We start from the raw sequence: 11936 nt of genomic DNA, 5'->3' as shown, positions 1-11936 counted from the left end.
CTGAGGCAAAGAGCACAGACTTGTCATGGGGTGTCATCAGAAGCAGTACTGAAATGAGGATAACCCACTGGCCCTCTGATTGTTTAGGTTGTACTGCAGAGATTTTATGTTTTGTAACAACAAAACCAAGCCCAGTCCTACTTCCTAAATGGTGGCTTGTCTGCTGCTGAGAGCTCTGGAAGAGCCCAGTCACTTGCTGGCGTGGGTAAGGCTGCCATCAGTCTGAGCCACCTGTCCTGTCTGGACAGGGGACAATTGCTGTGGTGTGTTTGCAGCCTTTCTGTGGCCATCCCATAACAGTGACGCCATGGAAACCAGAAATTAAGGAAAACCCACATTAAACCAACAGATCCAGTTGGAAATCCCTCTGCCTTTAGCCAGCTGGTTTGTTCTATGGGCCTCATACTCTCCACAAAACTTGCTGCCCTGGCATGCACCCAGGAGAGAGATCTTTCTCAGAGGTGCTAGTTTAATCCCAGGTTTTCTTTCACATCTTCAGCTGTGTACAACAAGAATTAGTAGTGGCAGGACTTATTTTGGATGGTGTGAACAAGAAACTTCCTCTCAGGCTGTAGTTCAACCTGGTTTGAATGACAAATATTTCCTAGGCAGCTGGATAAACCTCCCCCCAAGGTGTGGTGTGTAAGGGCATGGGGTACCCAGGCACAGCCTGTCTGTGGTTCTTACCTCTACAGCTTCTGGCCAGAAGTCAGACAATAAGCTGGTCTCTGTTAGCATTTTTCTTTCTCATTTGGTGGAGATTTCTGTGATTTATTCAGAGGAAAACATGACCAATGTATTCATACATTGAGACTTTTTACATCTCTTTGTTTCTGAGAAATCAGTGAGACTGATTTAAAGGTAAGTTGTAGTTCAGCCACAGAAACATATCTCCAGGCTATTCTGGGCAAACAACTATTTCTTTTCAGAGTTCCTGAATATTTTGGTCAGAAGGCAAAAGTTCTCTGCTGTAGCTTAAGAAACACATGGAAATATTTTCCTTCTATCTGTAATTGATGCTTTTCTTCCTTCCTATTTATTAATATGGCACTCTACCTTAAAATGTGCAGCAGCAGTGTGCCCTTCGACTCAGCCAGCCGTGCCATCGCCCTGCAGGCTGCTGGGGGAGGCCATGCCAGGGTGAAAGGAGGAGAAAAGCTGAGGGGACCAGGGCCCCATTTCCTTCCTCGCCTGGGGACCCATTCCAGCCATTCCACGGCACAGCACTGCAGGTAGCATGGGGCAAATAACTCTGGGCTCTGAGCAAGAAAGCAAATACAAAAATGACCATGAAAATTGCCCAACCGGTTCAATCTGGTTCCAGCCGGGAACTGAAGTTCTACCTTGAAACACTTAAATCCCATTTGGACGGCATAGATTTACATTCCAGATGAGGAATTAATGGCTTTTGCACAATATCCTCAGCAGAGATGCCCCAGCATACCAACCTCTGTGTTTTCGGTAGATGGAATTTGTAATTCCTCCAGGAGCTGCATTCTTCCAAGTGTTACTTCTATTTTTGGACTGACTACTTGCTTTATTTAGGGGAAAAAAAAGGAAACAAAAAAACCTGTGCTCTTGTCAAACTGTAGATGCTCTATGAGTCATCTATATAATAACACTAAACCATACTTCTGTGTTGTGGTGCAGTTCGTCATCATCACAAAGGGGTTTATAGAAAACAAACATAATTGACAGTCTGCTCTTAAGCTTCCTGTGTTTAATCCTTGTGCCTATTTAGCCAGCTGAACAGTGTACTGTTGAAAAATGGATTGTTATTAAAATGTTGGGTGTTGCAGTAGCTGCAAAGTCTCATTTTTTTTGGCTAATAAAAATGAATGCCATTCCTCTGACAATTTTTGGCTGCTTATCTGTAGTCATCTGCCTGCATAGTAATTGTGTGAATGTTAATGACGATCCTGAAACTTTGATGAATAAAATGTTTTTAAGACTGTTAAGACTGCCTTGTAGACAGCAAAGCCTGCTCATTTAAATGCTTTAAAACACATCCTTTGCTATGTATCACCAGTGGTTTTGAGCCTCGAGCATAACAGAATATAGAAATTTATGACAGAGAAACACAGTGAAGCAGAATATAACCCATTTCCTGTAGTCTGCATGCCTATATAGCTTGTTAGTAATGTTTCCCAAGTGGGAATCATTTACTTTCCAGTTTTCCCTGTTACCTTTTCATTGTTTATCTAGTTCGGATATTGGCAAAATGTTTTGAATCACCTGGTTCCTTATGGAAATCTCAATAATTTCAGGCTTTTTAGGAAACAGTTACAAATAGTTAACAGCAATTGCATTTGTTAAACGGTAAGCAGATCCATTTCCTACTGAAAGGCAAGATGAATAGAGTACCTTTAACTTTTAGGCATTTAAGTCTGCAAAACTCACTCATAAGGAAAACCCTCTGATGAGCTGCTCCTCGCTCTAAGGAGCTCTGCTTTCCTCCGTGATCCCTCTCGTGAGCTGGCAGCAGGTTATCATTTCCTCTCACAGGCACCATTTCCTAGGCTAAGGAAGTCTGTCCATCCTCCTCTCCTCTTGTAAAACTGTCTTTCCTTCCCTGATTGCCCTCACAGCCCCTTGCTGCACCACTTAGACCAGGAAGACCTGAGCCTGGTACTGCTGGGGAGCTCCCACCCATCCCATCACCCTATCCTGCCAGGTACTTGCCCTAACATGATCTACTGCCGTGCTTGCTGCCTACATATTCAGGTTGTCCCGTTTCTCCTTGGTTTTAGGGAAGCCCTTGGCCCCAGGCTGAGATGTTTACAGAAGAAAGCTCAGACATGTGGCCTGGCATGTAGGCAGAGATGTGGTTCTCTCAGCCTTCCTGCCCAAGTTGTTCCAGTGTCCTCAGGGATTTGATGTTCATTCAGGTAGAGAGAGACGGACTCCTTCCGTGTTTCGACTGCTCATCCCAGAAACTTCAGGGCTGCAGTCTCTGCTTCAATGAAGTGGGCTTATGGGACTTTGCCACAGAGTATTTGGGTGTATAAAGTATTGAGGTGTTTCAAGATGAGGTAGCAACTGGAAAGAGTTGGAGTGGCAGGTACATGCTGGGCTGAGGCAGCCTAGTTAATTTGGAGTTTGACTTTTTCTCATGCATCTTTGCCATACACCATGGTAAGCCTATGAAAGAGTTAGTAATTCCTGTACAAAGGGAGTGCTTCCTGTGTTGCAGCATGGGCTGATTAATTGAGGATTTAAAAGAAATGCAGAATAACACCCAGATCTTCAAGTGTATTTAGGTCCTCTGTTCCAATAGGTAAATAGAAGACAGACTGCCAGGATGACAGGAGACAGTGTAATGGTAGGACATTATGCAATTAAGGCTCTAATAAAATGCATATGCCTGTGGGAGGATGAGTTAAGGTTGCCCAGGCAATCTTATTTCTGGCATTATCTATATTTTCTGCAATTGACTTTGCAACCTACACATTCTCACATCATAACTTTCTGTTGTAGTATGTACCTATGACTCAAATTTACATCCTTCTTGCTAAAGAAGTTATATTAGAAATGTAGCTTTCAGTATCTTACGACTTCAGCACAAGGCCAGCTCAAGCCATGTTCAGTGATGCCATCCTGGCTGAAACCCTGAGCAGGGCAGCACATGAGCACCCAGGGCAACTCACCAGCTGAACAGTTGCTGCATGCCCAGGTGTGCCAGCTGAAATTTGGGGAGACGGTAATCAAAGCACTGCCTTTCCTCTCTGCAGTTTTGGGGATGCAACTTCTGGGCGACAACTCCACAAACTTAAAGGATCTGCAGATGTTGGACTTGAAGAATGGATATGAAACAAACTCTTCATGTACTTAGCAACTGAGAGAAACTGTGTCAGCCCCAGAATTCCTCTGCCAGTGTCAGCATAATCCTACAGTTGGCCGGGCACAGCAGGATTCGTCACTGACCTTCCCTAATGCAACCCAGGCATTGGCCCCTTGATGAACTGACTCTGTTGTAACATCAGGTGAGATTGAGGGAGGTTGCTAATGTGACTTTAATCCCATAGTTTTTAGAAGGCTTAATACAGATCCTGAGGCATTCCTAAAATGGCAAACAAAAATTTTGCTATGTTCTCTCATATACATTTTTGAATGAAGTGTTAGAGATTGTATTAATTCAAGACATTTTGCCATTGGGGCTTTCCCCCCCCTACTTTTCAGATCAAACCAGCACTCTGCATGCAGAACAACTGCTTGTACTGTGGAGGCACAAACCAGCACAAAAAAATACTGACAGCAGATGGGCAGCCCTGAATGAAAAACAAAACCTTTGAGCTTTTCACTTCTTGGATTAGAGTTTGGTACCATTACATAAAGAGGAAATGGGAAAAAAAATGCAAGCTTAAAAGAAGATAAAATCTGATTAAAATGCAGACTAATATAATTGCAGAACATTACTCAGGCTTTCTTGTGGAGAGAGAAAAATGTCTGCTATTGTGCTGCTATAGAAACCACACAGGGCCTGTGAGTAGGTGAGAGTGCATGGAGCATGTCGTTCCCTTTCTCCCGCCTTTCTCTGCCTTGGAATGAAGATCATATCTTGCTCTGTAAGCTTGGCTTTTGCTGGCCAGGAGCTCTCTCCCAGTACAGAGAGAAGCTGTTTTCCTGCTTATGTAGTTTCTTTTAATATCTCTGCTCCCTCCCTCTTTTGTTTTGCTCTTGGAAGGTGGTGCAGGGCTGTGTCGGAGGAGGGATAAACTCCAGTCTTAGGCTGTTCACAGGTGATGGTTCTCTTGGCTTTAAAAGCTGGGAGCACGGAACACATGTTGTGCCATGGAGCTTTCTTGTATTTACTCTTATAAAGCCACAGAAAGATCTCACAGTGCTTTGGGAAGGAAATGCTCAACTGGACTGAGCAGCCCTTGACCATGTTTCTGCACACTGTGTCCACAGCACTTGTTTCTCCGAGGAACTGAGTCAGAATTACCAAAGCACTAGGTAACAAAGGGAGGTTTATTCCCTGGCTGTTGATGGAAGTGTCTTTATAGAAAGTGTAAAACCACATACAAACATACCCTCTGTCCAGTACCATAAAATAAGCCATGGGAATGTGTCCCTGAACTGTGGAATTGTATTCCCACCAGCTCTGCCCCACGACCATCTGAGCTAAGGGCTCATCTCTGATAGCAGTAATTTCTGCCTGAAAGGACAATATCATAAATTTTTTATTAAAAAGACTGATGGATGAGAAAGCCTGTCCACACTACATTAGAATACTTTCTAGTCCACAATTCTTAAGAAATTTGTGCAAAATTTGAGAAGATTATTTACTGCAGCTAATGAATTCTAAGGTACCATAAAGTACTGAAAAATACATCACCTCCTTATTTATAAATGCATCCTCCTTTTTATTACAGATGTAATTTTAGTTTTTATTCCACTACCTTCCTACAGAAATTGACTCAGTGACTCAAATATGCATTTTAAAAGAATATCTTTTGTATCTCAGTTTTTCCAGAAATTCCACCTTTCAATCTGGCTGATTGTTTTGCTTTTGGTATTTTGAGACAGAGGAAGAAGATTCTATTCTCCAGTTATTTTAGCACTTTCATCCAGCCCCTAATTAATCATCTCCTTTATAAAACCAGTTTACTGAGGCATTGTCTCATTTTCATCATCCTTTCCAGTTTCTCTTTTTTGTGGTTTTTACTGCACCTCATCATGTGTTGGAGATACCACGTCTGTATGCATTGCTATATGTTAGCATATTTATTTATGGAATGATGTTATAATACTCTCTATAGGCTTTTAGAAGAGATCATTGAATCTCATTGCCACTGAAGTCAATCACACCACATATTTTCTTCTATAAAATCCACCAACTCAATTTTATGGAAATTAGGCTTGATTTTGCTCCTTCCACTCTTGTTAGAGAACTGTTCTGGTGTTTTGCTACTCTGAATCAGTTTATACCCAATTATTCTTATGCTGACATTGGCCCTCAGTTTTAACTTTCCTGGCTTGTCCATTTCCTAAGCCCCACTTTTGTATATTTTATTTTGTCTCAGCTATTGAACTGTTCTTACCTGATCCATGAGCTTTACTTTCTCTCTGATTCTTCTTCCAAGAGAGGCAGGCAGTGGGGAGTGAGCAAGCAGCTGTGTGGTGCCTAGTTGCTGACTGGGGTAAAACCTTGACAAACAGTGATTTACTCTTGACTGGCTGACAGAATCACACACTGTACTGCAGATCTTTTCTGAAATCACATATCTGACATTGCTGGGTTTACACTTCCCTTTTTAAACAGCTCCTGCTCATCTCAAGATTAACTAGTCTCGCTTATCCAAATGCTGATCTTATAGCCAGTGGAAGAATTTTATTAATCTTTGCATGTCATTAATGGTATTGAATTTAATTATATTTTCATTAAACCTGTTCTAAGAGACATGCAGTTTGTCCAATATACTAACTACTCCCAGCTCTGTCAACAGCAGATTTCATTAGCCTGCTTGTGTTCTTGATGACACCATTGGGATGAAAACATGAAGGATGACAGGAGCATTGATGAATCACACAGAGCACTCTCCTTCAGTCTGACACTTCCCATATAAAACACCCCTCTGTCATTGTCTCCTGATCCATATGCTCTTCTACTTCAACAGCTGTTTCCTGTCTGGACAGTATCAGCTATTATTAATCCCAAATAGACTACATCTACCCCATTTCATTTCTTGAAGAGAAGGTCAAGCAGAGAAAGATATCCTGCTGAAGCAACATCTCGTGTAATTGAACACTTTATTTTTATTCCATTTACTCTCATATCTTTAATGATTCTCTCCTTCAAAATTTGTCTAGATTATTGTAAATTATTTCCCTCCCCTTCCTCAGTGCAAGTATTCCAGAATGACTTGAGTACTAGAGTGAAAGTTTGTGCTCCCTTCACCCTCATCTCCACACACTTGGCCTGTTTGCACACTGGATGAGATCCTTTGTTTTCCCCCACTGTAGTAATTACCCATGACTTTCTTCCCATTACTCACCTTCCTTCTGCATCCATCTTTCATGCAATAATCTTTATTAAAACTAGAAGCAAAATGCTTCTTCGTTTTCTAAATATTGCCAGACTTCCTTCAATCTGTATGCCCTTCTCACCACATTACTGCATTGCCCTGTTTCTTTTTCCCTGGTTGAAGTAACTACTTCTAGCTGACATTATTTATCTTCTGCATTTCCTCATTTTGAAGACAAAACTTTCTTAGGAGAGTGATCCTCTTCACTTTCATATTTAGGTTTCCTATTTCCAATAACCTTAGTTACCAAGACCCCAGATAATTTATGAAACCCTTTCCCTTTGCTCAGGGTACAATGTCCAGCTCATTTCTGCTGCACTGGCATGAAGAAATCCTCGTATTCAAGTCCTTGAGTCCTTCAGCCTTGTTGATTTGTTTCTAACTGTGCCTCTTACTCTTTCCCCTTTTGACTTAGCATGCCTTTCTATAAATCTGTTTTACCCATCTATTTATCTTAAACTGCACCTATGAAACAATTTCAGTCCGCCTGGTGGGATTTTGGGAGAAGACGGCGGCGCTGAGATCTTGGGAAACGCTCGATCCGTCGCCGTTAGGGTGCTGCGGGTGTTTGACCCCCGAAGAGCGGGGAGGTCACGCACAGACCCAGACTCCTCATTTCTGACATCCTTTCCCACCCAGCCCACCCGAGGCGCGGGCTCCGCCGTGGTCCCCGCAGCCGCTCACCCTGCCCGGCCCGGGCGGAGCGCGGCTCGGGGCGTGTTTCGGGGCGTGTTTCGGGGCGTGTTTCGGGGCGCGTTTCGGGGCGTGTTTCGGGGCGCGGCGGGGCGGTGTTCGGGAGCTCTGAGTGGCCGCCAGGAGCCGGGGCGGGACGCGGGGGCGAGAAAAGGGCCGGGGGCGCGGTGGCGGCGGCAGCGGCGGGCGCGGGTCGCGGACGGGATGCGCCTGACGCAGAGCATGTGCACCATCGCCGAGTGCGCGCCCGGCGGCGACGGCCCCGCCACCGCCCGGCCCCGCCTCGTCAAGATCGCGGTGGTGGGGGGCAGCGGCGTGGGCAAGACAGGTGAGGGGGGCAGCGGCCGGGGCCAGGCGGGTGGGGGGCTGGCAGCGGCGGAGCGCGGCTAATGGTGCCTGTCTGTGCCTGCCCGCAGCGCTCGTGGTGCGGTTCCTCACCCGGCGGTTCATCGGAGACTATGAGCGGAACGCAGGTAGGCGGGCGGCTCGGCTTCGCTCCCGCCGGGATGGGGGACGGGCAGGGGGTGTCTGGGCTGCGGGGAGCGGGGCGTAAGCCCCGAGAGTGAGTGTGCACACCCCAGCGCCGAGCCGGGGCACAGGTGGGAAGGGAAGAGCTCGCTGCCCCCGGGACTGCGGGGCGCTCGGCAGGTGCTGCCAGCGACACGAACGCCCGGGGTTCGGGGGCTGCTGGCTCCCTGAGAGCCGCCTCCCTCCCCGGTCTGCTCGCAGCTCTCGGAAAGGGGCACGCCGGACACAGCCACATGCGGTTTGTGGTCGCAGCAGCACAGATGGGTTGTACTGCAGGTCCCTGACAGAATTTGCTTTATGTGGTGAAAGTACCCCTTTTTTGAAGGAGCCTTTTAGCTAAAGCAAGAAAACATCCTGTAAAACTACTGTTGTATTGTTCTTTGCAAAGTGAGTGCCAGCAGCTATGTGGCTGGGCAGGGCCAGTTTAGAGAGGAAAATGGAGAGGTGATGTTATGGATCTCATTCAATGGGTACAGCATGGAGTCTAAACTAGTGCCGATGTAAAATATACAGCCTTCTGTTGAGAAAATTACTTGAAAAAGCCAAACAAATGAAAAAAAAGAACACCAATCCAGAAAATCTTACAGGCCAGTCGACAGGGAGCTTCACTAAATTGTGGAAATACTAAATGACAAGAAAACTGCTTTTCTATGTAATGAAAGCTGGGTATTTTGCACTCTTACCTTTATTATTCCAGATAAGATGGTCTTTAAGAACGATTAAGTTCCAAGTTGCCTCCCATTTAATGCCCAGCTCCAATACAGGTCAATTCACGATTTAATCCCATGTTTCTAGTAATATCGTAAATACTGTTAACACCTAAAAAGCTTATAACACTGGCTTCTTGCTTCGTGAGTGGTGATATGGCTTTCCCTACACAACTAATGGGCAGCAAAAGCAACACTTGTCTGTAGAGTGGTGACTGTACTTGTGAACCTGTTGGTGTTCTTGTCAGGTAATCTCTACAGCAGGCACATCCAGGTAGATGGAGAGATGTTGGCCATCCAAGTGCAAGATACTCCAGGAGTTCAGGTGAGCTAGATGCAACCATGCTACCATAGTAGCTCTAAATGTTTGTGTGCTTGCATCCCTTCGTGCAGCATCTTGCTATGGTCTTTCTGTAAATTATTTTGCTCCATTTCAGAGTTTGGTGTTTTGTGTGAGAGAGGTGCTAACTTGTGTTTTAACCAGTCAAGCCAGCTGTGTTGAGAGACTGTTTCAATTTGTTCATTGGAGGCCCATTACTTTTGACTGGCTGAATTACTGAAGTGCCTCGTTCCTGTATATTGGGAACATTAGGCACAAACCCAGAAACAACTCAAACTGGTATATGTGAAATATAGTACATGAGAAAATAAAATGTCGTGACTGCTACGCAACAAGCTTCATAAATGTGTATGACAAAGTGAAATCTGCTACATTGTGGCTGTGCTCATTAGTGTGTCACAAGTTAAAAGTTTTGAATGTATAGACCTGAGTAATGCTGGATTGTTGCCTTTTTGAACTGGGCAAAACTCCAGGTCTAAATGCTTCCAGCTCATATCTTTGCTTCCCCAGACTTACTGTCTAGCCAGTTAATTTCCCATTCTGTGGAACTACAAAGTCTTTCTCAGCATGCAGAACTACTCAGGTCAATTTTCCATTTGAGTACAGCAAACTCCAGTGTTAAATTCCAGCTTTTTGCAGCTGAATCAACATCTGCATTTATTCACTATGCTCAGATTAAGTTCAAACTTATTATGTGAAATCCAAATATATGTCTGAAGCTGTAAAATGCTATTTGGCTTTACAGACTCTTGAAGACAGGTTCCTTTAATCTTTTATGACTTCAGCTATCTAATTTGAGACCATTCATTTTTCAGATCCATGAACACAGTCTGGATTGTAATGAGCAGCTGAACAGATGCATTCGCTGGGCAGATGCCCTGGTGATTGTCTTCTCCATCACTGACTATAAGAGCTTTGAACTACTCAGTCACCTCTACCATCATGTTCGACAGCTGCATCCAGGGAACATGGTCCCTGTCGTCATTGTGGCAAACAAAGCTGATCTCTTGCATATCAAAGAGGTGGAGCCTCAGCAGGGACTTCAGCTGGCCAATATGCTGGGCTGTACTTTCTATGAAGTATCTGTCAGTGAAAACTATAACAACGTCTTTAATGCTTTCCATCTCCTCTGTAAAGAAGTCAATAAACAACAAATAACCAGCACCCCTGAGAGGAGGAGAACCTCTCTTATTCCACGGCCAAAATCACCCAACATGCAGGACCTGAAGAGAAGGTTTAAACAAGCTTTGTCTGCCAAAGTGAGGACTGTCACTTCTGTTTGACAGCACAGCCCTTGGTCTACCCAACAGTTAGCTTGAGATTGAAACCTGGGTTTTTTAACACTGGCACATGTAGAATCCAAGGCATTGTGCAAGGAGGCTGGTTTGAGTAACCTTTTAAATGGTAGAAGTCTTTAAGCAGTTGCTTAAAAAAGGAACAGTATCAGATTAGAAAAGGAGGGAACAAAAACCAACTAAAACCTCCTGAAAAAGTTCTAGGATGTGACTTGCTGAACAGGTATTTTCATTTGGAAAGTGAACTTTTCAGTAAATGAAACAATTTGCCTTTTCCCCAGCTGGACAGATTTGGCTTTCATTTGTGCAGAAACAACCTTTTTGCTGTAACTCCACTTGAGCAGGAAAATGCCCTGAACTGCAGGTCCCTGTTCAGAAGTAACCACTTGACTTTTGTTCTCACATGGATGAAGAACAGCATGATGCAACTGTTTAATTTTATTGCACAGTAGAACTGTTTTTTTTGTGTGTATTTCATAACAAATAAGCAAACATCAAACGGTTCTGTAAAAATAAGTGTAAAATAAGTGGACAGGACTGAGCATCAAGACTGTAAACAATGGTCCTTTATTTTTTACTAGCCATGTTATTGCTGACAACTTGACCATGATCTTTGTATGCAAAGCTATTGTCCACAGGGTGTAAACATATCTAATTACAAACAACTCTTTTACTGTCTTAAAAAAGTACTTTCCAGACTAAATGATCCAACATGGAGCTTCTGAGGAATGTGTGTGGAGTGATAATCTATTACAGATGCCATTTTAAGACATCCTTTTTTCTCTCTCCTTTGTTCGGTAGGCACAAAAGAACAAAAGGTGTGAAGCATGGCTGACTCCAGGCAATGAAGCTGATGGCTTGTTCTGAGCTGAGCCAGGCCCTCTTCGTTCTTAAACAAATGGCAGATTTATATAAATACTTAATTTTTTAAAAAATATCGAGCCAATGGAGTTTAGAGCCTAAGGGCCTTATACACATGCACTTTAAAAAGCCAGTTGTGCTTTTGTTTAAACTGTAACTTATTTATTTTGTGTACAGTTACTCCTCCTAGGGAGTGGGCTTTTCATTCTTACTGCCTGGTACAACATTAAATTTTTTTGAATTGCATGTTTCCTTGTGTGTTCTTTGGGGGTGAGAAACAAGGAGTAACAACCACTGAAGTGTTGAGACAAAGTAATAACTTTATTAAGGTAGTTAACATACACTGCAGAAACAGCAAGGTGTCCTTTCCTGCCTATGCTGTTGCTTTATTAGCATAAACCACAGGGGTTTTGCTCTCACAAGTGCTTTACAACTTCCTTTTCAGAAATTTTTTTAGGAGAGGAATTGAATAAGGCAAAGGCCT

At 43.8% G+C, this 11936-nt stretch overlaps 1 protein-coding gene across 1 annotated transcript; it reads left to right on the top strand.

The window, feature by feature from the left end:
* Positions 1 to 7863: 7863 nt before the first annotated feature.
* On the top strand, positions 7864 to 11698 carry RASL11B (RAS like family 11 member B). The gene is made up of 4 exons (XM_015624488.1): positions 7864 to 8049; positions 8138 to 8194; positions 9205 to 9281; positions 10112 to 11698. Exons 1-4 carry the CDS (start codon positions 7926 to 7928, stop codon positions 10577 to 10579), a joined length of 726 nt encoding a protein of 241 aa, XP_015479974.1. The 5' UTR covers positions 7864 to 7925; the 3' UTR covers positions 10580 to 11698.
* The last annotated feature ends 238 nt before the right edge of the window (positions 11699 to 11936 follow it).

This window comes from Parus major, chromosome 4 (genome assembly GCF_001522545.3).
Source record: "Parus major isolate Abel chromosome 4, Parus_major1.1, whole genome shotgun sequence".
NCBI lineage: Eukaryota > Metazoa > Chordata > Aves > Passeriformes > Paridae > Parus > Parus major.
This window is presented reverse-complemented; position numbering and strand designations above follow the sequence as displayed.

Coding starts and splice junctions, on each gene's coding strand:
- RASL11B (XM_015624488.1), top strand. CDS start 7,926: ATGCGCCTGACGCAGAGCATGTGCACCATCGCCGAGTGCGCGCCCGGC. Junction 8,050..8,137: donor CAGCGGCGTGGGCAAGACAG/GTGAGGGGGGCA, acceptor GCCTGCCCGCAG/CGCTCGTGGTGCGGTTCCTC. Junction 9,282..10,111: donor AAGATACTCCAGGAGTTCAG/GTGAGCTAGATG, acceptor TTCATTTTTCAG/ATCCATGAACACAGTCTGGA.